The sequence below is a fragment of the Bufo bufo genome, chromosome 7, assembly GCF_905171765.1.
Source record: "Bufo bufo chromosome 7, aBufBuf1.1, whole genome shotgun sequence".
Taxonomy (NCBI): domain Eukaryota; kingdom Metazoa; phylum Chordata; class Amphibia; order Anura; family Bufonidae; genus Bufo; species Bufo bufo.
This window is the reverse complement of record NC_053395.1, coordinates 133,924,833-133,950,693: the sequence shown is the minus strand read 5'-3', so window position 1 is coordinate 133,950,693 and position 25,861 is coordinate 133,924,833. Positions and strand designations below refer to the sequence as shown.

At 43.0% G+C, this 25,861-nt stretch overlaps 1 protein-coding gene across 3 annotated transcripts in view; it reads left to right on the top strand.

Moving 5' to 3' along the window:
* The window catches only part of ZDBF2 (zinc finger DBF-type containing 2), a 73,111-nt gene extending 47,606 nt beyond the window's left edge, over positions 1-25,505 (top strand). For 2 of the 3 annotated variants that reach the window (XM_040440984.1, XM_040440983.1), the window contains 3 exons: positions 2,351-2,456; positions 3,908-4,035; positions 22,612-25,505. In XM_040440984.1, the coding sequence (XP_040296918.1) occupies positions 2,351-2,456; positions 3,908-4,035; positions 22,612-25,210 (2,833 nt within the window). In that variant the 3' untranslated portion in view covers positions 25,211-25,505. Of the gene's footprint in view, positions 1-2,350; positions 2,457-3,907; positions 4,036-20,936; positions 21,093-22,611 lie in introns of those variants that run through there. The other variant, XM_040440985.1, reaches the window with a different exon arrangement.
* Positions 25,506-25,861: the final 356 nt, after the last annotated feature.

Genomic DNA, 25,861 nt, shown 5'->3' with positions numbered 1-25,861 from the left:
TTATTCTAAAACTCAAATCTGAGAGTAGACCGGGTGTAATACAGACACATTGTAACTACCATAGGCATATGACGATCTGGCTTCATAGAAATCATAATAATCTGATCATCTGTTTTGGATTATTTGTCAGCATTTGCATCCTGTGTGGACCACCCTTATCATTTATTCTGATGTGCAAATCAGGAATATTTAAAAAATAAAATAAAATCAGCAACCGGATGTCAGTTTTTCATTAATTCTTTGCACTTTTATGAATCTTCCTTATTGCATTACAACATTAGATTGTATTGTGACAAAAAAGAAATATTAACAAGTATTTGTGAAGAAGATTGTTTCTTGAGTGCTTCATTTTGATATGCCTTCAGGGTGGAGTATGCCCTTACGTTGGATAACGTTTTTCTTCCGGGTGGACTGTCTTCACGTTTCTTACCATGTGTTTTGTTGGATCATTTTTCATCCTGCTTTACATGATTGCTCATCTCATTTTCTCATCTACAACTTGGAACCATAATGATGAAATATCATGCCTGTAAGAAAGACAGAAAGGAGACTGTATAACCAGCTAATTATAGTTGATGAATTAACCAGGCTAAAGGAATTGTTTCATATTTTGATTGTATTGACGCTGCAGTTTAAAGTAATCCATTACAATGAAGGAGTCCATTATCAATCATTTTAACATTGAAAGCCTGCATGATCTAAACGGAGGGGTGCAGGATACTCACTGGAGGACTTCAGTGTTGGAGCTTGTTGACCCAATCATAAAGAGTAAAGTATTACTATTACTTCATTTTGTCACTATTTTGTTCCCGAAAGTCATATAGATTTTTGTCATCATTGCTAATTATATAATTTTAAAAATATATATTGATATGTTTCTTGATCCTATTAAGAAAGCGCTGACATTGTCACCTAAATCATTGTTTCTGGCTAGCAGATTGTGCTGTCCAAACAGTGATGTACTGCCCAAATATACGGGGGTCATTTATTTTCCAGAAATACGCCTATATTAGGCGTATTTCTGGCGCATATTGTGGTGCAAGGGTTAGTTGCTCCGCAATCTGTGACTTTTCCCTGCTCACAACTGGTCTGAAAAGTGGTCGTGCCGGGAAAGTGGACGGGTCGGCAGGCCCGTATCATTCATCATTTTCTATGCCTTTAGAAAATGGTCTAAATGTAAGACAGCTAGGAAGCTGTCCTAAATTTAGACTGGAGCTGGATGCACCAAAGTTATGTAGCACCTCTACATAACTTCGACAGATCCACCACCAGATATAGGGGTTATTAAGATCGGCGTCTAAAACTCCAGTCTTAAATGACCCCCTATGAATTTGTATGGGAACGAGCGATCACGCTAGCATGCAAATGCAGCTCTCCCCTCTTGTAATGAGAAAGCATTTATTGGGAGTTTGTTCCTGATAATTGCCTGCTGTGGCAGCCTGTGTAAAGGGCCTTAAGGTTTTTGTCTCAGTTTGAATGCAGCGGATCCATTTGAAGCTTTAACCCCTTTCAGTGGGGCTAATCTGTGAGCAGACACCATGCCAAGAGAGGGCATGCCCTTTCTTAGTGTGGGCTGAAAAACCATCTGGACATACACCACTGCTGCATAAAATAGGAGGTGGTTTCTGCACAGATTCCATGCAACTTTCAGAGCGGAATCCACCCCAAAATCCAAAAGCACAAGGCATGTCTAAGAAAACAAGTGTAGTTTGACCCTCTCCAGATACACAGCGCTTACTTTCTTTCCTATGATACAATTTATATAACTCCTATGGCCTCATGCACACGACAGTGTTTTTTCACTGTCAGTGATTTGGCTTCAGTGGTCCGTGTCCGATTTGGCTTCAGTTGTGTTTCCTTGTGTCTTCCTTTTTTTTTGTCTGACAGGGGAAAAAAAAGGAAGGTTAATGAAAAGTGTAATTTTATTGCACCAAGGTCTTGTAGAAAAAACGGACGCGGACACGGATGACATACCAGTTGTGCATCCTTTTTTTTGACGGACCCATTGACTTGAATGGGTCCGTCCTCCGTTTTCCACTGACAAGAATAGGACAGGTTGTATTTTTTTGATGGACTGGAATCGCGGATCACGGACGCGGAGAAAAAACTGAGGACTATCAGTTTTTTTTTCACAGCTCCATAGAAATAAATGGGACCTCCGCTAAACTGTGAAAAATGACGGAACGGACGCGGATGCACACAACGGTCGTGTGCATGAGGCCTATAGCAGGGAAAATTAATTTCATTAATAACTGATGAACTTGCAGATAAAGTGATACTATAGGACATATGATTGTGAAATTTGAATGTATCTCCTTTCTTATATACAATTTTTTTTTTTTTTTTTAAGTGAAAATGCTCACATCGCAGAGCAGTCAGGGAACTGTGTACCTCCAGGGCATTACAGACAAGGATACTGCAGCTGCTGCCAAGTACATTACATTAACCTAGAAAAGGTAAGATAATATAACCTTTTTATCTTGTCATACAAGCATTCACTATACACATGTGTACTGCATTTAGTGTGACATGGACCAACTATTGTTATATTATTGTATATTGTACGTGTGGGGTGGCAGTATTAGTATTAGCCAGTAATAGGGTCATAAGCATTTTATTTAGTTTTAAAGAAAAATCATCACCTCATTAATATTCACATCACATCATTGTAGTCATATTGGTTTCTAGTAGTTTAATACAAATTAACATAGTCTTCCGTTATTTCAGTTTCATACAGTGGATGCACCTATATGTCATCTTTCTCCAGAAAGTAGAAAAGCCGCCAGTTCATAGACTAGGGATTGTCTCACTTCAGCAAGTGGCATTTACCATGTACAGAAAAGAAAGTTAATACAAGCCACTTACTAATGTATTGAGTAGGGATGAGTGAATCGACTTTGGATGAAACATCGGAAGTCAATTGTACAGAGTGAGCACTCCGTACAGAATTGGAATGTATTGGCTCAGATGAGCCAAAGTTATTACTTTGCGAAGTCTCACGAGACTTCGGGTAATAACTTCAGAAATACATTTTTACTGTTAAAAACCTTTTCCCGAACTCGGATTTGGTTCCAAGGTACCACTCATTCAAACGAAGTTTTATGCGAATCGACTTCGGATGTTTCATCTGAAAAGGATTCGCTCATCCCTAGTATTGTAATTGTCCATATTGCTTCCTTTGCTGGCTGGATTCATTTTTCCATCATATTATAAACTGCTCGTTTCCATGGTTACAACCACCCTGCAGTCCATCAGCGGTGGTCATGCTTGCACACCATAGGAATAGGAAAAAAGCGTTGGCCTCTCTGGTGGCCATGAACGTAGGAGTGCACAAAGGCTGGTGCTTTTGCCTATAGTGTGCCAGCATGGCCAATGCTGATGGATTGCAGGGTGGTCATAACCATGGAAACGAGCAGTGTATAATGTGATGGAAAAATGAATCCTGCCAGCAAAGAAAGCAATATGGACAATCACAATACATTAGTAAGTGTCTTGTATTAACTTTCTCTACATAATAAATGCTATTTGCCGAAGTGATGCAACCCCTTTCACATTGCTTTCAAGTAAAGCCGTTCTAGACAGGTCTTCATGTCTCCATATAAGAACGAGTGGAGCGCAATTCAGGTTTCCACACATCACTGCAAGTTTTCACAGAGTTTTTCTTATACATTTGTATTTACTTTATTAGAGGCTTGCTTATTCTACTTTTGTTATTTTATAAGGTAGCATGGTCTGACCCACTAAACAAGTACAAGGGAACAAGGAGTGGAGCAGTGAAGTTAGTGATATCGATGGGAGATGGGAATAACCCTTTAAGAATCTTTGCCTTTCCATCTGCATGTCAAAGAAAATCCATTGGTATCATTTTAACAAGGCACTTACAGTATATGCTTTAATATTTCCCTAGCATCTTGCAAGTGACAATCACAGACAGCTGTCTACATGCCACAGGAACCGTCTGGCAACCAGCATGTTGATGGAGCGTTTCCTGCAGGATGTGCACCTGTATCACCCAGAGAATTATCATGATATAAGGTGAAATCTGTGCATCATGTCTATTCTATTCTATCAACCAGGAGCGTTTTGATGGAAGATGATAAAAAGTGATCGCCTTAATCTGCAACTCTTTCTTGTATCTATTCTTTTTATGCATAAATATTTTATTGAGATTTTCTGGAAAAAAAATAAACAAGAAAAGGCAAATAATTATGAAATCTACAATCGGAATTGGAAGCCAAAACTGTTGGCGGATAACACGTACAGAAGACATATAATTATATCACAAAACACATAATACACATCAAAGTCCAAATGAAGGTGCTTTCATATATTTTAATCCATCTGCAAAAATTCATATTACTGTAGAAATAAGTAACGGGCAGTAGAATAAGGGAAGGAAAGGAAAGTTAAAGAAAAGGGGCAGGATGAATAAGAAAACAAGAGGAGTGGAGGACACATTCCCAGGACTCAAGAGAGTAACTTAAAGAGGAATAATACCTTAGTATGTAGTCCGCCTCCAACAGATGCCTTTGTTTTGTTTTGTTTTTTGAGAATGGGGGGGGTTAAGATTTTCTATATGATGAACTGAGTGTACCTGCATGAGAAATAATAATATGTAACTTTTATTTTTATCGTTAAAATAAATAAGACAAAGTTAGTAAAAATTCTTCTGAACGCACTGCTGTGCGGAGGGGAAATTTGAATGGTCTATTGCCCTACTTGGATGTTGATGGTTTACGGTGGGGGTAGCTTCTCCAGGTAAGTATTGCGTAGAGTGCTCCCTACTCTCTTCTCAGCTAAGCCTAATTGTTTCTGACCCTCATCGTCTAGTCTAGAACGGGGGGATTGGCTAACTGGCTGTAGTTGGAGCACTCGCCCTAAAAAGAGCGCCCCCCCCCCTTCCCCCCCTTCCCCCCCCCCAGCCGCAGGAACCTCGGGCCTCACCTAGTCGTCCCTCTCCTTCAGCTGCCTACAAGCAGCCTCCAACGTGTTTCGCCATAGTAAAATGGCTCATCAGGGAGCGATCTGTGCCTTGCAGTGCGTCTATACAGTGGCAGAGTTTCTTTGTTAGTAACCGCTGTGGCAACTTGCTATTGAAGCTTGTCTCCTTTTATTATCAGAACACCACCCACCTCATATGGCGCTCACCAATCCCTCCAGTCCCGGTGATCGGAACACGGTGACTGCTCAAATCATTGAGCAGGCACCACGGCTAAATGCGCAGGGGGGGTCCCGTGACCCCCCCGTGTCGGCGATCGCCGCAAACCGCAGGTCAATTCAGACCTGCGGTTTTCAGCTTTTTATTGTGCGGGCGGCGTGCCATCGGGTCCCCATGGGGCTGTGGGGGGGACCCGATGGCATGGAAGGCAGCGCAATGCCTTCCTGAGGCATCTGCGCTGCCTTCTGGTGAAGAGCCTGTGAGATCCAGCCCCCTGGATCTCACAGGCCCCGGAAGCTGTATGAGTAATACAGACTGTATTACTCATACAGCCAATGCATTCCAATACAGAAGTATTGGAATGCATTGTAAAGGATTAGACCCCCAAAAGTTCAAGTCCCAAAGTGGGACAAAAAATAAAGTGGAAAAAAAAAAGTTGAACAAATAAAGTTTCCCCCCCAAAAAATTAAACGTTTCAAGTAAAAATAAACAAAAACTTGATTTTCCCCAAATAAAGTAAAAAAAAATTGGTAAAAAATAGGGGGGGGGGGGGAAGTATACATATTAGGTATCGCCGCGTCCGTATCGACCGGCTCTATAAACATATCACATGACCTAAAAAATAGTGGTAGGTTGTGGTGGCTCACTAGCAAGTAGTATATCACATGACCTAACCTCTCAGATGAACACCGTAAAAAATTAAAACTATGCTAAATAAACCATTTTTTTTGTCACCTTACATCACAAAAAGTACAACAGCAAGCGATCAAAAAGGCGTTTGCCCACCAAAATAGTACCAATCTAACCGTCACCTCATCCCGCAAAAAATGAGCCCCTACCTGAGACAGTCGCCCAAAAAATAAAAAAACTATGGCTCAGAATATGGAGACACTAAAACATCATTTTTTTTGTTTCAAAAATGATATTATTGTGTAAAACTTACATAAATAAATAAAAAAAGTATACATATTAGGTATCGCCACGTCCGTATCGACTGGCTCGTTAACAATATCACATGACCTAACCCCTCAGATGAACACCGTAAAAATTTTTAAATAAAAACTGTGCTAAATAAACAATTGTTTGTCACCTTACACCACAAAAAGTGTAATAGCAAGCGATCAAAAAGTCACACGCACCCCAAAATGGTGCCAATAAAACCGTCATCTCATCCCGCAAAAATCATACCCTACCCAAGGTAATCGCCCAAAAACTGAAAAAATTATGGCTCTCAGACTATGGAAACACTAAAACATGATTATTATTTTTTGCTTTAAAAATGAAATCATTGTGTAAAACTTACATAAATAAGAAGAAAGTATACATATTAGGTATCGCCGCATCCGTGACAACCTGGTCTATAAAAATATCACATGATCTAACCTGTCAGGTGAATGTTGTAAATAACAAAAAATAAAAACAGTGCCAAAACAGCTATTTCTTGTTATCTTGCCTCACAAAAAGTGTAATATAGAGCAACCAAAAATCATATGTTCCCTAAACTAGTACCAACAATACTGCCACCCTATCCAGTAGTTACTAAAATGGCGCCATTTTTTTGGAGTTTCTACTCTAGGGGTGCGTCAGGGGGGCTTCAAATGGGACATGGTGTCAAAAAAAACAGTCCAGCAAAATCTGCCTTCCAAAAACCGTATGGCATTCCTTTCCTTCTGCGCCCTGCCATGTGCCCGTACAGCTGTTTACGACCACATATGGGGTGTGTCTGTAAACTACAGAATCAGGGCCCTAAATATTGAGTTTTGTTTGGATGTTAACCCTTGCTTAGTTACTGGGAAAAATGGATTAAAATGGAAAATTTGCCCAAAAATTTAAATTCTGAAATTTCATCTCCATTTGCCAATAACTCTTGTGGAACACCTAAAGAGATAACGACGTTTGTAAAATCTGTTTTGAATACCTTGAGGGGTGTAGTATCTTAGATGGGGTCACTTTTATGGAATTTCTACTCTAGGGTTGCATCAGGGGGGTTTCAAATGGGACATGGTGTCAAAAAAAACAGTCTAGCAAAATCTGCCTTCCAAAAATCGTATGGCATTCCTTTCCTTCTGCTCCCTGCCGTGTGCCCGTACATCGGTTTACAACCACATATGGGGTGTTTCTGTAAACTACAGAATCAGGGCCATAAATATTGAGTTTGGTTTGGCTGTTAACCCTTGCTTTGTAACTGGAACGAAATTATTAAAATGGAAAATCTGCCAAAAAAGTGAAATTTTGAAATTGTATCTCTATTTTCCATTATTTCTTGTGGAACACCTAAAGGGTTAACAAAATTTGTAAAATCAGTTTTGAATACCTTGAAGGGTGTAGTTTATAGAATGGGGTCATTTTTGGGTGGTTTCTATTTTGTAAGCCTCTCAAAGTGACTTCAGACCTGAACTGGTCCCTAAAAATTGTGTTTTTAAAAATTTCTGAAAAATGTAAAGATTTGCTTCTAAACTTCTAAGCCTTGTAACATCCCAAAAAAATTAAATATCATTTTCAAAATGATCCAAACATGAAGTGGACATATGGGGAATGTAAAGTAATGGGTATTTCAGGTATTACTATGTATTATAGAAGTAGAGAAATTGTAACTTGGAAATTTGCAATTTTTTACAAATTTTTGGTAAATTTTGTATTTTTTTTTATAAATAAAAATAATTTTTTTTACTTCATTTTACCAGTGTCATGAAGTACAATATGTGACGAAAAAACAAACTCAGAATGGCCTGGATAAGTCAAAGCGTTTTAAAGTTATCAGCACTTAAAGTGACACTGGTCAGATTTGCAAAAAATGGCCTGGTCCTTAAGGTGAAATAGGGTCAAATCCTTAAGGGGTTAAGTCATTCGCCTGCGTTTTAAATTTATTCATGCTGGAACAATTGCGCAAATTTACTCCTGGGCTGTTGGGAGGCCAATTACATCTGGTTTAGAACATCTAAATCAGTGGCATGAAAGTATAGTTCTATGGTATAGATTTATAGATGTCTTCTTACTGTGGAAGGGAACAGAACAGTCTTTCACGGAGTTTGTGAAAATCATTAATATTAATGATATAGGACTGAGATTCACATCCGTATGTGACTCTAGATCCCTTTCCTTTTTGGATGTACTAATTGAGAGGGGCCCTGATAATAACATCATGACATCAGTCTTTCGCAAAACAACTGTGACAAATAGCCTACTTCGCTGGGAGAGTGCACACACCTATTCCCTGCGTAAAGGCATACCGAAAGGCCAGTATCTGAGGCTACGTCGCAATTGTTCCAGCATGAATAAATTCAAAACGCAGGCGAATGACTTAAGAACCAGATTCAGGGACAGAGGTTATCCCGATGGTATCCTCAGATCCGCGTTCGAAGCAGCCTGCAGAGCAAAAAGAGAAACGCTTCTGGTCCCCAAAAAAGTACATACTGAAACGTCATCTAGTAGTCAGATAGTAGTAGTCATCTAGTAGTCAGATACAAATTATTGGTACGTACGACAATGCACATCTGCAAATCAGACAAACACTCACAAAATACTGGGACATTCTTTGTGCGGATCCAGACCTTGAAGAGGTAATTGGAGGATACCCTCAGATCACTTATAGAAAGGGCGGAATCTAAGGGACATGCTTGTAAACGGCCACTTCCAACCCCCACAACCAACAGGGAATTGGCTTGGAATGTTTAGATGCCGCAAATGTGCGGCCTGTAACCAGGTAAATACAAGAAAAAAGTTCAGGGGCTCGCACACAGGATTGGAATATGAGATCCTTGACTTCATAAACTGTATAACTGCGGGTGTAGTGTACCTGGCCCAGTGTAGCTGCCTTCTAGACTACGTAGGAAAAACAAAGAGTGAGTTTAGACGTCGCATGAGAGACCATTTTAATGACATTGCCAATGAAAAAGATACTTAAGTGGCTAGGTATGTAATCCAAGTGCATAGGGGTGATGCATCTTGCCTGAAATTTGTAGGCATTCAACATATCCCTCAACCAAAAAGAGTGGGTGACTGGGATAACAAGATCCTGAGGGCTGAGGCAAAATGGATATTTAAGCTGAAATCGGTTACGCCAAACGGCCTGGTATTCAACCTTTCATTCAAGCCATTCCTACAATAGAAGATTTATCTCCAGGTGATGAATCTCCGGTCCAAAGGTGAAGCCTATGGTGTATACCAATCGGCTCTACCTAGGATTAGCGACAGGGATCCGCCCCTGGCGTTGGGAGGTACACTTTTGAGCCAGTGTACCTTTATTTGACATCCAATCCCATATCATAAATAATATAAATAAAGAATTGGGGAATTTCATTGTTTTTAGTGATGATCGAGCATGCTTGGCCAAACACCTGTTCGGCTCGAGCATCTCGATGCTCGGCACATGGCGGTACTCGGCCGAGTACCGCGTGTGCTCGAGCGCCATGCTTAAGTCTCCTCCCCGCATGTTTCTTGGCTGCTATGCAGCCAATAAACATGCAGTTAAGTACTGCCCTCACTGTAATGCCAGTAGCCATGTTGGTTACTGGCATTACAGTAATTGGCTGGCCGGAACGCATGCTCGGGTGCTATATAGCACCCGATGACGCATGTTCCGCGCATTCGTAGTCAGGGAGAGCTGAGCATAGGAAGGGACCGAGAGTGTAGGGAGTGTAATAGGAAGATTTTTATACAAAAAACTTTTCAGAGACCCAAAAGTCCTTTTAAGGACTATTGTGTGTGATAGCAACAATATATATATATTTAGCGCATCCTGCGCTAAAAATCGTGTAATAGGCCGCCGTGGACAGTTAAATTATCCGTGCCACATCTCCTGTGTAAAGTGTGCGCATCCCAAAAATGTATGTGACATCCAGTGTACTTTTTCAATAGACAGTGTCCGCTGTGGACAGTGAGCTTAGCTGCGCCACATCTCCAGTGTAAAGTGTGCACATCCCTAAAATATCAGTGACATCCAGTGTACTTTTTCCGTAGATGGTGTCCGCTGTGGACAGTTAAATTATCCGTGCCACATCTCCTGTGTAAAGTGTGCGCATCCCAAAAATATCTGTGACATCCAGTGTACTTTTTCAATAGACAGTGTGTGCTGCGGACAGTGAGATTAGCTGCGCCACATCTCCAGTGTAAAGTGTGCGCATCCCTAAAATATCAGTGACATCCAGTGTACTTTTTCCGTAGACGGTGTCCACTGTGGACAGTTAAATTATTTGCGCCACATCTCCTGTGTAAAGTGTGCGCATCCTTAAAATATCGGTGACATCCAGTGAACTTTCTCCGTAGACGGTGTCAGCTGCGGACAGTTAAATTATCCGTGCCACATCTCCAGTGTAAAGGGGCTACCAAATTATTACCGGACAGAAAAAAATCGCAAAGAATTGCGGACCCACAAGGAGCCTTGACTATCACCAACGAAATTGCACAAAAATCTTTGCATAGTAAACATAAATAAACTTTCTTAACAATGTAAAATACATACATGAAGATAAAAAAAAGGCAGCACAAAGGTGGAACACAAATGAGAGGAATAGGACCCAAGGAGGGGCTGGGAGGTCAGCACACCAGGAATCAGGGAAAAATATTATAATAATCAAATGCTAGTCACCAAGAAACCTCAAGACAATAAGCCCCAAACAATGGAAAATGGAGGCAAATGTGAGGATGAACAGACTTGGTGATTAAAGGAAAAAAATAAGCATACCCTGAGTGGTGTGTCAATCTCTCAGCCGCCTCCTGACCCAACGCCGTTTCGCCAGTAATCTGGCTTCTTCTCCAGTGTAAAGTGTGCGCATCCAAAAAATATCAGTGACATCCAATTTACTTTTTCCGTAGACGTTGTCTGCTTCTGACAGTGACCTTACCAGGGCCACATGTGCAGTAACGTGTGCGCTTCAAAAATGTATCTGTGACATACATTGTACTTTTTCCGTAGACGGTGTCCGCTTCTGACAGTGACCATACCAGGGCCGCATCTGCAGTGTAACGTGTGTGCTTCAAAAATGTATCTGTGACATACATTGTAATTTTTCCGTCGACGGTGTCCACTTTTGACAGTGACCACACCAGGGCCACATCTGCAGTGTAACATGTGCGCTTTAAAAATTTATCTGTGTCATACAATGTAATTTTTCCGTAGACGGTGTCCGCTTCTGACAGTGACCTTACCAGGGCCACATCTGCAGTGTAACGTGTGCGCTTCAAAAATGTATCTGTGACATATGGATTTAGCAGGGTTAACTCATATGCTTTATGAGACATGTTATCTAAACTAAATGCGTTAACCAATTGCTTTTCAATAGCTTTTGTTTCAAGATAACGCAATGAGTTAAGAAATTTGAGTAAAGAGTGTGTGTTACCACTGCTACATCTGTACATTGTAATTTTTACGTAGACGGTGTCCGCTTCTGACAGTGACCATACCAGGGCCACATCTGCAGTGTAACGTGTGCGCTTCAAAAATGTATCTGTGACATACAGTGTACTTTGTCAGCTTTGAAACCATACTCCCCCCGGCACCCAAAGACTTTGGTTTCCCGGAAGCAGCTCGGCTGGTCATGGGAATAGCATCGCCGGTCGTCATAGTTTATGGTCGGAACTACGACTGTATCGTATCGTCTTCGAACCACCGACTTTTGTTTAGATTCTTGGCAAATGCTTTCGCTTTGGTTCGTCTTGCGCTGGTCCAAGAATTTCACCTCTAGCGGCGCAATACGGATGCCCCCCAACAAAATAGAACCGGAGTCAGATTCCATTATTCTTAGCTGAAGTATTCAGACAACCCGGCCTTCTTTGAGCACTGTAAATTTTTTCAATGGTCAGCTAAGCAGCAGGCACTCCCCCATAATTTTTTCACAACAATAGACAATCACCGTCTGCTTAAACGAATAACACACATAGAATTAAACGTTACCAGGTTTTTATTGAACACACCATGTAAACATTCACAGTGCAGGTGGAAAAAGTTTGTGAACCCCTAGACTAATGACATCTCCAAGAGCTAAAGGGTTATAAAAGTATCTCCAAAAGCCTTGCTGTTCATCAGTCGACGGTAAGACAAATTGTCTATAAATGGAGAAAGTTCAGCACTGCTGCTACTCTCCCTGGGAGTGACCGTTCTGTAAAGTTGACTGCAAGAGCACAGTGTAGACTGCTCAATGAGGTGAAGAAGAATCCTAGAGTGTCAGCTAAAGACTTACAAAAGTCTCTGGCATATGCTAACATCTCTGTTAGCGAATCTACGATACGTAAAACACTAAACAAGAATGGATTTCATGGGAGGATTCCACAGAGGAAGCCACTGCTGTGCAAAAAAACCTATTGCTGCACGTTTACAGTTTGCACAAGAGCACCTGGATGTTCCACAGCAGTACTGGCAAAGTATTCTGTGGACAGATGAAACCGAAGTTGAGTTGTTTGGAAGTTATGTGTGGAGAAAAAGAGGCACAGCACACCAACTTCAAAACCTCATCCCAACTGTGAACGATGGTGGTGGGGGCATTATGGTTTGAGGCTGCTTTGCTGCATCATGGCCTGGATGGATTGCGATCATCGAAGGAAAAATGAATTCCCAAGTTTATCAAGACATTTTGCAGGAGAACTTAAGGCCATCTGTCCACCAGCTGAAACTCAACAGAAGATGGATGTCGCAACAGGGCAACGACCCAAAGCATAGAAGTAAATCAACAACAGAATGGCTTAAGCAGAAGAAAATACGCCTTCTGGAGTGGCCCAGTCAGAGTCCTGACCTCAACCCGATTGAGATGCTGTGGCATGACCTCAAGAAAGCGATTCACACCAGACATCCCAAGAATATTGCTGAACTGAAACCGTTCTATAAAGAGGAATGGTCAAGAATTACTCCTGACCATTGTGCACGTCTGATCTGCAACTACAGGAAATGTTTGGTTGAAGTTATTACTGCCAAAGGAGGTTCAACCAGTTATTAAATCCAAGGGTTCACATACTTTTTCCACCTGCACTGTGAATGTTTACATGGTGTGTTCAATAAAAACATGGTAACATTTAATTCTTTGTGTGTTATTAGTTTAAGCAGACTGTGATTGTCTATTGTTGTGACTTAGATGAAGATCAGATCACATTTTATGACCAATTTGTGCAGAAATCCATATTATTCCAAAGGGTTCACATACTTTTTCTTGCAACTGTAAATGGTCAGCTCAGCAGCAGGCCCTCGCATATAATTTTTTAGAGGGTCAGCTCACCTCCAAGCCCTCACCTAATTATACCTAATAGGTAATTTGCGCGCATGCTGCCTTGCTTGGATGTGGTAGCCGTAGCCATTTCTCAGGCTCCCTCTGCGGAATCGAATACTGATTTCCCCCTTACCCGTGGTCACCGTGGTTGGCGCTGAAAATAAAGCATCAAAAGTTGATAGGGCAGACATCCGAATGGATCGTCACCGTCACGGGGACGTGCGATCGTCCCCAAGTTATCTAGAGTCACCAAAGCGACAGCAGGCCCTCACCCATAATGTTTTAGATGGTCAGATCAGCAGGCGCTTGCTCCAAATGTTTTTGAGGGTCACCAGCAGGCCATAAATCATAATTTTTCAAGGCTGTGTATGATGTCCTCCTTTATGTGTAACAAAGGGTGTATTGTAGTGCCACTTCCCTGTAATTTTTGGCAGCCCATTCACTTTGGCTTTATGAGTGTAGGAGTCCCACTACCTGAACAATTGTACCACAATGTGAATAAGCACCTCCTTTATGTGATATACAGGTTGTTTCGGAGTGGCTCTTCCTTGTAATTTTTGGCAGCACTTGCACTTTATATACAAGTAAATATACAGGAAAGAATGTTTCCTAAAAATGTTTCCTCTAAAATCGATTTTATCTTCTGTTTTGTGCGTATTATTGTCAGTCTGTAAAAGTGGCGTACTACTCGGAGAACATAGTTCCCAGCACTGACCTGGGAGTTCAAGATGCATCCAGACATCCTCCCCATGCTGTTCCCAAACCATTTCGGTGGTGTTTCCATAAATTTCTGACCTTTTCCTATGAACCAGGCACCCTCCCCTCTTCACAGCAGGGGGTGCCTGGTTTAATGCTCGGGTTCTACCATTGACTTCCATTGTGCTCGGGTGCTCGGTAGAGCACCCGAGCATCCCAATGTGTTTGGCCCGAGCCCCCGAGCACTATGGTGCTTGATCAACACTAATTGTTTTCTTTTAGACCATCTTCTTTACATATTTAAATAGAACGGCACTAGACAAAGGTGCCAGCATCATCTCCTTGGCGAATGGACATTAGTGTTTGATCACTAAATATCACTTTCATCCAATCACACTCCATGATTGCTTCTCTTCAGTCCAATGCAACTCTGTTTTTCTTCTGTATGTAAATTTAATTTCAATCATCCAATTTTATATACTTCTGGCTCAAACATTGGATCTGTTTCTAAGTATTATTTTTTTTTTTATTTTGCTGTTCATTTTCTACTTGTAAGGCATATTTGTTTTTAGTTTTTTATCCTGAAACATTGACATCCTCCTTAGTCAAGTTGTATGCTACCCTTTTACATTGGCCCCATTTCTCGTGCATTGCATTGGGGGACACAGCACCATGGGTATATGTCCAACTACCACTAGGAGGCGACACTAGACTTAAAAAAGTGTTGGCTCCTCCCCGTTGAGCTATACCCTCTCCACAGACACTAGGCAGATCAGTCTTGTTCTAGTGTCCGTAGGAGGCAGACCTGACCTGCTTTTTGTTCCGGTCATCCTTTCTCTTCTCTGCAGGTTCCGGCCTGCGGCAGGGGTGGCTCCATCATGTTCGACTTTAGTTGCCCCCCTGTGGGCGCGTACTCGGGTACCTGGCAGCCACCCAGTCCCCAAATCTGCTTCCGCAGTAGAATTCCGGCAGTCCCACGGTTCCCGTGTTGAGTCCGCTGAGGGGGTGGTTACTGCTGCGCCTGAAGATGTCTGAGGGCGAGTATGTTAGATTAGGTCTCCCACCCTCTTTCCTGGGTCTGGGCGCTTTCCCCCCCTCTCCTCCCTTCCCCGATACCTAAAACAGCTCTCTTTGCTGTGTGGGTAAATGCCTTGCCTCTGGTAGTGCCTTGCCTCTGATACAGTAGGTTGTGGATTCAGGCCCCAGCAGAAACTTTTATCTCAGCTGTATCCTGGCCCCAGAAGCCCCCTGGCCTTCCGTTTTTCACTCTCTGGGGGTCGCTTCTTAAGTTCTCTCCCCCACCTGGCCCCCGTTCGTCGCGACAGCTCTGGGGCACTTCTGCGATCGCGGCCGTTCGTCCTCGGCCGCGCTCCACTAATTTAGGCCCCGGCTTTTCGGGCCTACTAGGCCGTAACTCCCCGACCACTTTCTGTCCTTCCCGGGCTTACTCCGTCACCCCCCTCCGTGGGGGGAGCCTGGGAGGGGCCTCTCCTGCCTGCCAATCCAGTATTTCACGTGCGTCCGTTGTCTATGGAGGTTTCCATGTGGTCGCATTGTCCCCCTCCCACCCTTTTGTGTGTAGGTTCCCCCTGAATGGGCTCCCTCCATTTCAAGCCATGGGATCCTTGCCTGACTCGCCCAAATTGCGGTCTCCTCTCACCCCCCCCTTCCCCAGGGTCCTCCCTACAGATGGGTCACGCTCAGGTACACAGGGTCACGCAAGGAGTAGCCCACGGACCCTCCTTGGGTGGTCTCAACTAGCTTCCACCCCTCCTCGGCATCCTCAGGTCGCCACAGGACAGGCCTGAGGCTGGTGACGAAGCCTTCTGTCAGTTGCCTCTGGGGACACCTCTGCACTGATTCCCTCGTAACAGAGCATCAGGCGGTCTTTCTTCCACCATGCAGAATCCCTCTGTGTGGTCAAGTCAAACGTGCATGGTGGTACCTACCGTACCCAGGTTTGGTACCCCTCTGGCGGACTTTCGGATGGCGCTCTCCTGCCTGCACAGGTAATTACCGCACAGGTAAGGCAGCCGTCTCCGTGCTTAACAACTGGCACACCTACGTGGTGTCTCTGGTACGTACGCTCTCGTAAGCTGTACACGACAGACCTTCCTGGTTCCCCTATCCAGGGGCTATGTTCTGGGCAAGCTGATGATTCAGGCAGACGCCACTTGTAGGGTTGGCAACCCTTCTCGGCCTCTAAAGGTTCTTTTGTAGTGCCTGTACCAGAGAATACAGGCCGGCTTCTATACCGTGGCGATTACATCTGTCTGTTTCCAGCCGCTTTGTTACTTTCATGGGTAGAGTTCCTACACCTACTCCTGATGCTGTAGCCATTACTCCTTACTGGCTCTATGGTGTTCCATGCGGCACTATTTCCCCCTACCGGGCGAGAAATACAGGCCGCCTTCAATTGTCGTAGCAATTGCAACTGTCTGTTTCCAGCCACCTTGCTCCCTTCACGGGTAGAGTACCTACACCATCTCCTGATGCTGTATCCAGTATCCCTGGCGGGCTCTATTGTGTTCCGTGCGGCACTATTTCTCCCTTCCCTGCGAGATATAGAGGCCACTCAATTGCTGTAGCAATTGCCTCTGTTTGGTTCTAGTGGGCACCAGGCTGCCACCTTGGTCCCTTCACAGTAGAGTACCTTCACGATCTCCAGAGGCTGTTGCCGTTGCTCCTGTCTGGCCTTATTTGTACCTTGTGCCACTATTTTTCCCTTACCGGACCAGATATTGAGGCCACCTTTTATTGCCGTGGCCACTGCACCTCCCTCATCATAGTGTGCACCAAACAGCCATCTTACTCCCCTCTTAGGTAGAGCTCCTGCATAGTCTCTGATGCTGCAGCCATTACACCTGTCTGGCTCTATGGTGTTCTATGCGGCCCTGTTTCCCTCTTTTCTGGTGGAATAGAGGGCCTCCTTCAGTTGCCATTGCACTTACTTAATTGTGGTGTGTACCTGTCGTTCTTTGTGGTACCGTGCGGCCCTATTTTCTCCTTCCCGAGCGGAATATAGGTACCATTGCTACGGGGCAGCCGTTGCACTTCTCTGGTCCTAGGGTGCACCATGCGGCCACGTCGCTCTAATCTTAGACCTAGTACCTCTGCCATCTCCAGATGCTGTACCATTGCACCTCTCTGGTCGTGTCTCTACACTACACAGCCGTATTTCTACCTTACAGGTTGAGGACCTGCTCTCTCCAAATGCGGTCGCATTCCCGGATGCTGTGGCTTTGTTTCCACCCTCCTTAGAGTGCAACATGCAGCCACTTTACCTCGGTTTTAGGCGTGTGTTTTTAGTACCCACGTGCTGGGCCCTATGGTGCAATCTGTGGCCCATACAGTTGCTGTATTACTGGGTGCTTCCTTCCCCGGGCTCTAATCTGTTCTGCGGATGTTGGTTACTTCCCTTTTTGGTTTTTCCATACATCTGCCACGTTACTGTCGTGCTCCTTGTACTTCTCAAGGCACTGTCCTCAACGGCCATCCTGGTTCAGCATGTACATGGTAACCATATCTGGCAGGGGTGGGCCAGCCCAACCCCCTCCTCCACCTTGTCGGTCTATTGCCCAGTATAGGGCTGATCTGTTCTGATGGGTGGTCCACATACAACCACGCACCCTACACCATGGCCAGGTGGTTGTTGGCTTTTGTGCTAGGGTTGCTCTTGCCATCCCTATCAAAATTCTACTGTCTGCTGCACTCCGCGTTCCCCATGTTATAAAGGAATACCGCATTGTTTTCTATTACAGGGCGGACCATTCCTGGTGGAGTACAGTGATCTCCACTGGATCTTCTCCGTGTTGGGATGTCCTCCGCCACACGGAATCCTTCTGGGGTCAGCGACATTATCCTCGCTGGACGTCCTCCCTGGTAGGTGAATTTTCTGCTGATTGTTCTGGCATCGGACAGGGTTCCGTAGTTCCTTCTGGGTCCGGGTGTTCCCTTATATTCTCTGCTTAGTTGTACTATCTAACAGAGGGAAGTCCCCTGGGACCTTGCTATTGTCTGCGCCTGTCTGGTACTCTTTCCCCCTGGGAGTCTTCTGTATGTCGGTCGCAGCTGGTTTCTACACTTCGTGTAGTCACTCCCGTTTCTTTTATGGCGACTTCGCCATTCCTTATGCATATGGGTGTCTGTTGTTTTAGTGGTACAACCCAAGCCGCCGTACTTGCCCTCCCCGGGACAATGTATGCAGATTGCTAGCCACTATTCTTGAATGGCTAGTTGTCCATGGCCAATTCCTTCCCATATGATGGTTCCTTTAATTTTTTCTTGGATATTCAGTTTTTTGTTGTCCTCTGGTAGTTCAGTTCCTGGTTCCTTGCGAGCCCATAGCGGGTACTCCTTTTTGTATTCCTTTTTGGATCCCTTGTCCCCGTTCATTTGACCACACGGATTCTGCATGATAATCGTTGTTTGGGAGGGGCCTGGGTTGATTGTTCCACTTGCGGGTTCCAATATCCTTGTGGACCTCTTGGGATTCGTGTCTATCTTACCATCCTCCCACGTCAAGTACCTGGTGTTGAGTGGTTTAGTGCTACGGTCTGCATTTCAACCTTATGGTCTCCTTCGGGAGGGACTTCCTCCTGTTTGTAGAACCTTCCTCCTTAGTCTGTTGGGAGTGCTCTCCTTCTCCTCCCATGTCCCTCAGTCCAGTGTGTCCCTTCTGAGTTTTCCTGGACCTGCATCTCCCTGATACTTCATTTGGCCGGAGTTTCTCCGGCCTTGCGCTTCTCAGCGATATTTTGTTTTCAGAGGCTCGTTCCTCATCTCCTGTTTTTGAGATGCAGGGCTTATCTTATCCTTTCTTTTTTCTGGCCTTTACTTACAACCCCCTCCCTTTCCAAGGGTTGGCGGTTTCCTTTAGCGCCTTTGGGGTTTTCACCTTTCAATAGGACGCTTCTCTTCATCACCTGCTTCGCGGTGGGGGGAGTTCTGCTCCCTTCATATGTGAGCCTTGCTATGGCTTCCCTCACTCCAGTGTGCCCCTTCTGAGATTTCCTGGGCCTGCATCTGGTCCCCTTTTTTCCCTGATACTTCATTTGGCCGGAGTTTCTCCGGTCTTGCGCTTCTCAGCGGTATTTTGTTTTCAGAGGCTTGTTCCTCGTCCCCTAGTTTGGGGATGCAGGTCTTATCTTTTCTCTTTTTCTGGTTTTTACTTACAACCCCCTCCCCTTCCAAGGGTTGGCGGTTTTCCTTAGCGCCTTTGGGATTTTTTCCTTTCAATAGGGCACTTAACTTCTTCACCTGCTTTGCGGTGAGGGGAGACCTGCTCCCTTCACATGTGAGCCTTGCTATGGCTTCCCTCACTCGTTTGGCCTTCAGTGATTCCATGTTCCCTTGCTCCCCTGGCCCGCCAGGGGTTGGCCTCAGGGTGTTTGTGCTTTCACATGAGACTATTAGAATGTTAGGTAGCTCCGATACGCGGTGCTGTCCTACTTTCTCTCTAGCCTTCGGCTGAGCTCGGTGTTCCCCTTTGCCGCCTTCTTGCATTTGGGTCGTTCTCCCAGGCATTTGTCCTGGGGTGCTGGCAGTCGTCACTGTGGCTTCATTGGGGTTTCTCCCTGGTTATGTGGCTTCCTGCCTATTCCATGCTTTTCTCCTGTTGGGTCACATGGTTCTCCGCACCTGTATGCCCAACAGGTGGCATGGCTGTTATTTTCCCACCCTCGGGGACTGCTTTGGGACGTCCCATGGTGCTGTGTCCCCCAATGCCATGCACAAGAAAATTAGTTTTTTTGTACTCACCGTAAAATCCTTTTCTCGTAGTAGGCATTGGGGGACACAGATCCCACCCTATGTTTTTTTTTGGTTTTTTTTACTTCCGCTTCTCCGGGCTGGTCTCTTGATCTTTCCCGGTACGGGAGTTGTTGGTTCCTTGCCTTTCTTCTCTCTCCTACTGCTTTTAGTACAAACTGATCTGCCTAGTGTCTGTGGAGAGGGTATAGCCCAACGGGGAGGAGCCAACACTTTTTTAAGTCTAGTGTCGCCTCCTAGTGGTAGTTGGACATATACCCATGGTGCTGTGTCCCCCAATGCCTACTACGAGAAAAGGATTTTACGGTGAGTACAAAAAATCCAATTTTTGTTTACATGTGCACCAAATTGTCCACACAGCTGACTGGGGCAGCCAACAGATTCTGGAAGGAGTTTTATAATCCTTTTTGTTGTTCCAGTGGAAAACTCTCTTACTAAGGCCATGTTTTATTTCAAGCAGACAAGTCTAAAGGGCCTTTTACATGGGCTGAGAATCGCATTGATTATCGCTAACGAGCATTTATAGTAACGTTCTTTAGCAATGATCGATCAGTGTAACTGTACCGCCGATTATACAATCAACGAGCAAAACACTCCATCATGTAACCTGATCGTTTGTGCGCATGAGTAAGTATGGGACTACACCTACCCATACTCTGGAGGAGATCGGTGCATGTAAATACAGCGGTCTCCTCCACCAGCGAGCAGCAGATTGTCATGAAGGAACGCTTCCTTCCCGACTACCTGCTGTAATATCGTACCATGTAATGAGACATTAAGACCTCTTTCACACTAGTGAGTTTTCCGTCCGAGTGCCATGCATAGAGCAAACACATAGCATCCGGATTGAATCCTGATCCATTCATTTTAATGGGTCTGTGTACATGAGTGTTGTTTCTCACTCATCATTTCTGCGTTCAGGAAAAATCGCAGCATGTTTTATGTTCTGCGTTTTTCAAACAGCTCTGGTTCCATAGAAGTGAATGGGGCTTGAGTGAAAAACGGATTGCATCCGAATGCAAAGAGTTTTTCACTGTTGGTTGCTAGGAGATGCAGATTGTTATTCTTCAGGGTTTTTTTTCACAGACATGAAAAACGCATCAAAAACTGATTGCACCCGCGCGGAAATAACTGAAACACTGAACAAAATCGCAGACAAAACTTATTGAACCTGCTTGCAAAACCATCAGTTTTTTACTGAACAGATCCATACACAATCCGAATCGCTCGTGTGAGGCCCAATGGCTAATAAGAAGTGTTGGTGTAAGTTTTAGGTATGCAAATTACAATGTGATGCCATAATTGTTTCCTCTATTTGATGAAAACATTAATTGAAATAGTTTACTTTCATTTAAGGTATATTTCACAAATATAAACTGTTCACATATTAAACATTGTTTTGTGTCATGTTTGTGATTTGTGCCCTTAGAAGGCTGGATGAACATCCTCTAATTATGGTGCTTCACTTTTTTTTTTTATCAGGGGTTGCAGTACTCGATACCAGTCTGCTTTATCATAAGCTAACAAGATATTGGGTGAGATCTATAAAACTGTCTTTGCCATAGCAAGAGAAATCACAGCCTTCATTTCTAATAATGCGCTTGACAAATAAAAACTCTGCATTGGTTGTCAGACAGTTTCTCTTTCATACAGTTTTCATAAATCTGCCCCATTATCTTGTATTAAAAATGTCATGGCTTCTAGAGAAAAAATGCATTATTTTACTGCTTTATAAAGTGCTGATGCACTTGCATAATGAGTATAGAGCCAGCTTTGACCACCAGTTCACAAAAAAACATATAAGAGAGCTATAGAAAGTTCAAAGAAAGGCAACCAAATTAAAAAGTAGTCTAGAAGATCTCTGTTTTAAAGAAAGCTTGTCAAAAGTATATTTACTCTAGAGAAAGCAAAGGGTGATATTTCATTTACATTGATTTGATATAGAATTCTCTTTGGTGTAATAAGGGTGTCCTTGTTGCACCCAAGCTCCACTCCTTTCTGTGGTCATGCAATTCCTTGCTGCTCTGATTGACAATGCCAGGCAGTGGCTGACCACAAAAAAGAATTGGAGCTTGGGTGCACGAGGAGCAAAGCTGATTGCAAAAAGAATCATAACTTCGGAATAGAGCCTCGGATCAATAAAAGAAAAACAGCTCATTAATCAGGTTATCCACAACTATCTACCTATGCAAAGAGTTGACTATTGAGGTCGCTAGTGACATATTCCCTTTAAGCTTTCCATGTCAAAGGTCTCCTTGAAGGGAACCTGTCATCAACTTTATGCTGACCTCACTGAGGGCAGCATAAAATAGTGAGAGAAATAATGATTTCAGAGGTGCCTCACTCATGAGCTAAAAATAAGTGGTTGCCGAGAACCAGCATCATAATCATTACTGCCCAGGCCTTGAAAAGAGTCAAATCTACCTGAGAAGAGTCAGGGTTATTCATAATCTCCTGCTTTCTCACCCATCAGCTGATGATTAGCAGTTCTCTTCTAGAGAGAAAGAAAGAAAACTAGGTAGAAGACTGTCAATCATCAGCAGGTGGGCAGGGAGAGCAGGAATTTTTGAATAACCATGACTCTTCTCAGTTGGCCATGACTCTTTTCCAGGCCCAGTTTGCAATTATTATGATGTTGGTTCTTGACAACCACTTACTACTAACTTTTAAATGACAGACTGGTGAAATCAACTCAACTGTCTCTACTTTATGCTGCCTTTAGTATGGGCAGCACAAAGTTGATGACAGGTTCCCTTTAACCTCTAAAGTAGTTTTTCTGCTTTTGTTTTTCAGACCAACATATGATGATATACCAGAAACAAACATAGTTTCTTCTACTAAAGAAGACCAGCTTTGTAATCCACATTTCCAAACACAAAGAAATGAGCCTCCTTCTATGGTACTAAGTCAAAGCTTGGGCATGAACAACTTATCTACAGGTGGTTCACAGTGCAACTACAGGAAAATTACATTTACTCAATGTTATGGTAGAAATCTTGAACAGGGACACAGTTCCAAAAGTGGTGGACCTCATGAAAGTATTCTAAATGTTAACACTAAATTAACTTGTTGCCAAGAAATAGAAGGTAAAGTAGGAAATGTTGCAACGTGCAGTTCTCCATTTAAGTGTTTGCCTTTGAATTCATCTAGCCAGCAGAAAAACAATAGTTGTGATACACCTCATTCCATATTATGTGTAGAATCAAGTAAAAATAAAGGGACACTTTATGGAGAGAGGCATCATGGGCTTAATGTAACCACATGTTCTACAACTGGTTTGGAAAACAGGCCATTTCATTCCCAAAGCAGCTGTTACAACGTGACCTCAGGATCATTATGTGGCATCAAAAACATATTTAAATCTCAGGAGGGGAAAGACAATATTCTCAGGGATTTTCTGGTGGACAAAAGGCAAAGAGATGCTACTGATGAAAGTAATATATTAAGAGGCAATAAAACAACGGTGGATGACATAATTGATGAAGTCATATGGAAATACTGCCAAAATTCCTCATCAAAGATGCTTCAAGAAAAAGATAACGAGAGTGTTTTATCTTTAAATGTTCAGTCCATTATTGGTAAAACTGAGGCCTCGAGCTTAAGTTTTGACTGGAATGTACCAATTCAGTTTGAAGAAGATCATTCAAAGATGATAAATTTAGATTTCCTCAAGGAGTCCAATGTAAATGTTGATGAAGACTACAAGACAAAACTTAAGTGTGTTCTAAGAACAAGTCCCATTAAAGAAAAAGATATAAAGTCTGACCCAGAAGAAGAAATTCTTCCAGCACTGCCTCACGTGCCTCCATCTTTTGTTGGTAAAACCTGGTCTCAAGTCATGTATGAAGATGACTTAAAAGTAGAATCTCTGGTTAAACAGTTTAGAAAAGGAAAATTTCATTGCTACTTCGAAGAGGGACATTTAATAAATGGTGGCAGCAAGAGACATCGTAAGAATAAAGAGGCTGCAAAGAAATGTGAAGTAAAAATTGAAGTCTTGAAAGAATCTGAAAGCTTTGATGTGCTACCGTTATTAGATCATCACTCTGATATTGATAGCATTATATCAGAAAAACTGGTGCAGCCCAAGCTTCCTAAACCCTGTAGAAGAACATGCAGACAAGTTTCAAGATGCCAGATTGTTAAAGTAAGTCATGGTACTCAGACAAGTTTGGTCAATTTTCCTGTAATAAAGAAAAAAGTACTTAGAAATGAACAACAAGGGGTTTTTGATGTTGTGGAAGAAAAGACACCAGACATGAAAACGCGGACTTGTGCTTTAAAACTTCCAGAGTACTACACCAAAATATTAACTCCTTTACAACCCAAGACAATGGTGTATGTTCTTTCTCATCCAGACTTAAAACCAAGTACTAGTAAAGCGGCTTCAGTCTATAGCAGAGGTCGTAACCGATACTCTACTGATAGTAGAGACTCTATATTTTACAAATATAAGCAATCCACTCTGAAGTATTATGACCCTTTGACTAATCGCATTCTTAAAACCCCTCCAAGAAACTCTTTGCGTGGTATGGGTATTAAGGCACCCTGTGTTCGGAAGCTGTTTCGTACACTGAGTAGTGATGTGAATGTTGATAACCTAGAATTTGAGCAAAAGGAGTCTAGTAATTCTAAAAAGTCTTTGTCTTTAAGTAGTTGTTCTGTTGGCTCTCTACATTTTGAATCTAGCACAGGAAAAGATCTAAATTCAAGCATTAAAGGATGTGGATCATCAGCAAGCACAGCCTGTGTGAAGACTGGACACACTGATAAGCCATATGCAAATTTCCGCCTTTCCCCCTTTAATACCAGTTTTACCCAAAATAAGGAGGACACCCAGCATAGTCCCATTATTACAAAATCGATTACAAAAGCATTAAAACCAAAGAAAGTTATAAGAAGAGAATCTTCTAAACCCTCAACAAGGATAACCAGGGCAAGAATAGAACCTAGGGTTGTCACAAAGTCCAAGAACACTAGAATGGGTAAAAAACTAACACAAGGTAAAGCTGCACGCAATAAGCAGCCAAGAAGAAAAATTTCGACAGAAGTTGCAAAACCAACCAGGGGAATAGTTCAGACTCTTCAGCCCAGTAAGAAAGTTAGAGGCCGAAGGAGTCAACAGTCTACTGAGGAGCATGGAAAGGCACTTGAAAAGTCACAATTTGCTTCACAAAGGCCTGCAAAAAGAAAGCCAAACGTATCTAAAGCAGTATCAAAGAAGAATACTCGCACAAACTACCAAGACAAAATTGTTAAAAGAACTCGTAGCAGAGTCTCTGAGGGTCTTGTCCATAGCACCATACGCCAACTGAGGAGTAGGCACAAAGCTTCCATGGATTCTAGTTCAAGAACTATCACTAACACAATGACAAGTAAAAAAGTCAGATGATGGACAGAACAAATTTACTTCCAAGCTTAAACGCTAAAACACTGCTGAAAAACGGGTTTTATAATACAACGTTTTTTTATGTTTCGTATACATTTGCAGTTTAAACTATTAAGCTAATTTCAAAGTTGTTTTACACATTTCCATTTTTATAGATACCTAATGTAAAATTCTAGATTTGTTTATTTTTATAGATACCTAATGTAAAATTCTAGATTTGTTTATTTTATAAAATTGTGCTAACTAAAATAATTTCATGGTTTCTGTGTCACTGGATTGCATATTACAAATCCGGTCAATATTAGGCTACTTTCACACTACCGTTCAGAGCGGATCCGTCTGGGGTCTGCCCAGACGGATCCGCTCATATAATGCAGACTTTGGATCCGTTCAGAACGGATCCGTCTGCATTATATTGTAGAAAAAATTCGAAGTCTGAAAGTAGCTTCAGACGGATCCGTCCAGACTTTACTTTGAAAGTCAATGGGGGACGGATCCGTTTGAAAATTGAGCCATATAGTGTCAAATTCAAACGGATCCGTTCCCATTGACTTACATTGGAAGTCTGGACGGATCCGTTTGCCTCCGCACGGCCAGGCAGACACCCGAACGCTGCAAGCAGTGTTCAGGTGTCCGCTTGCTGAGCAGAGGCTG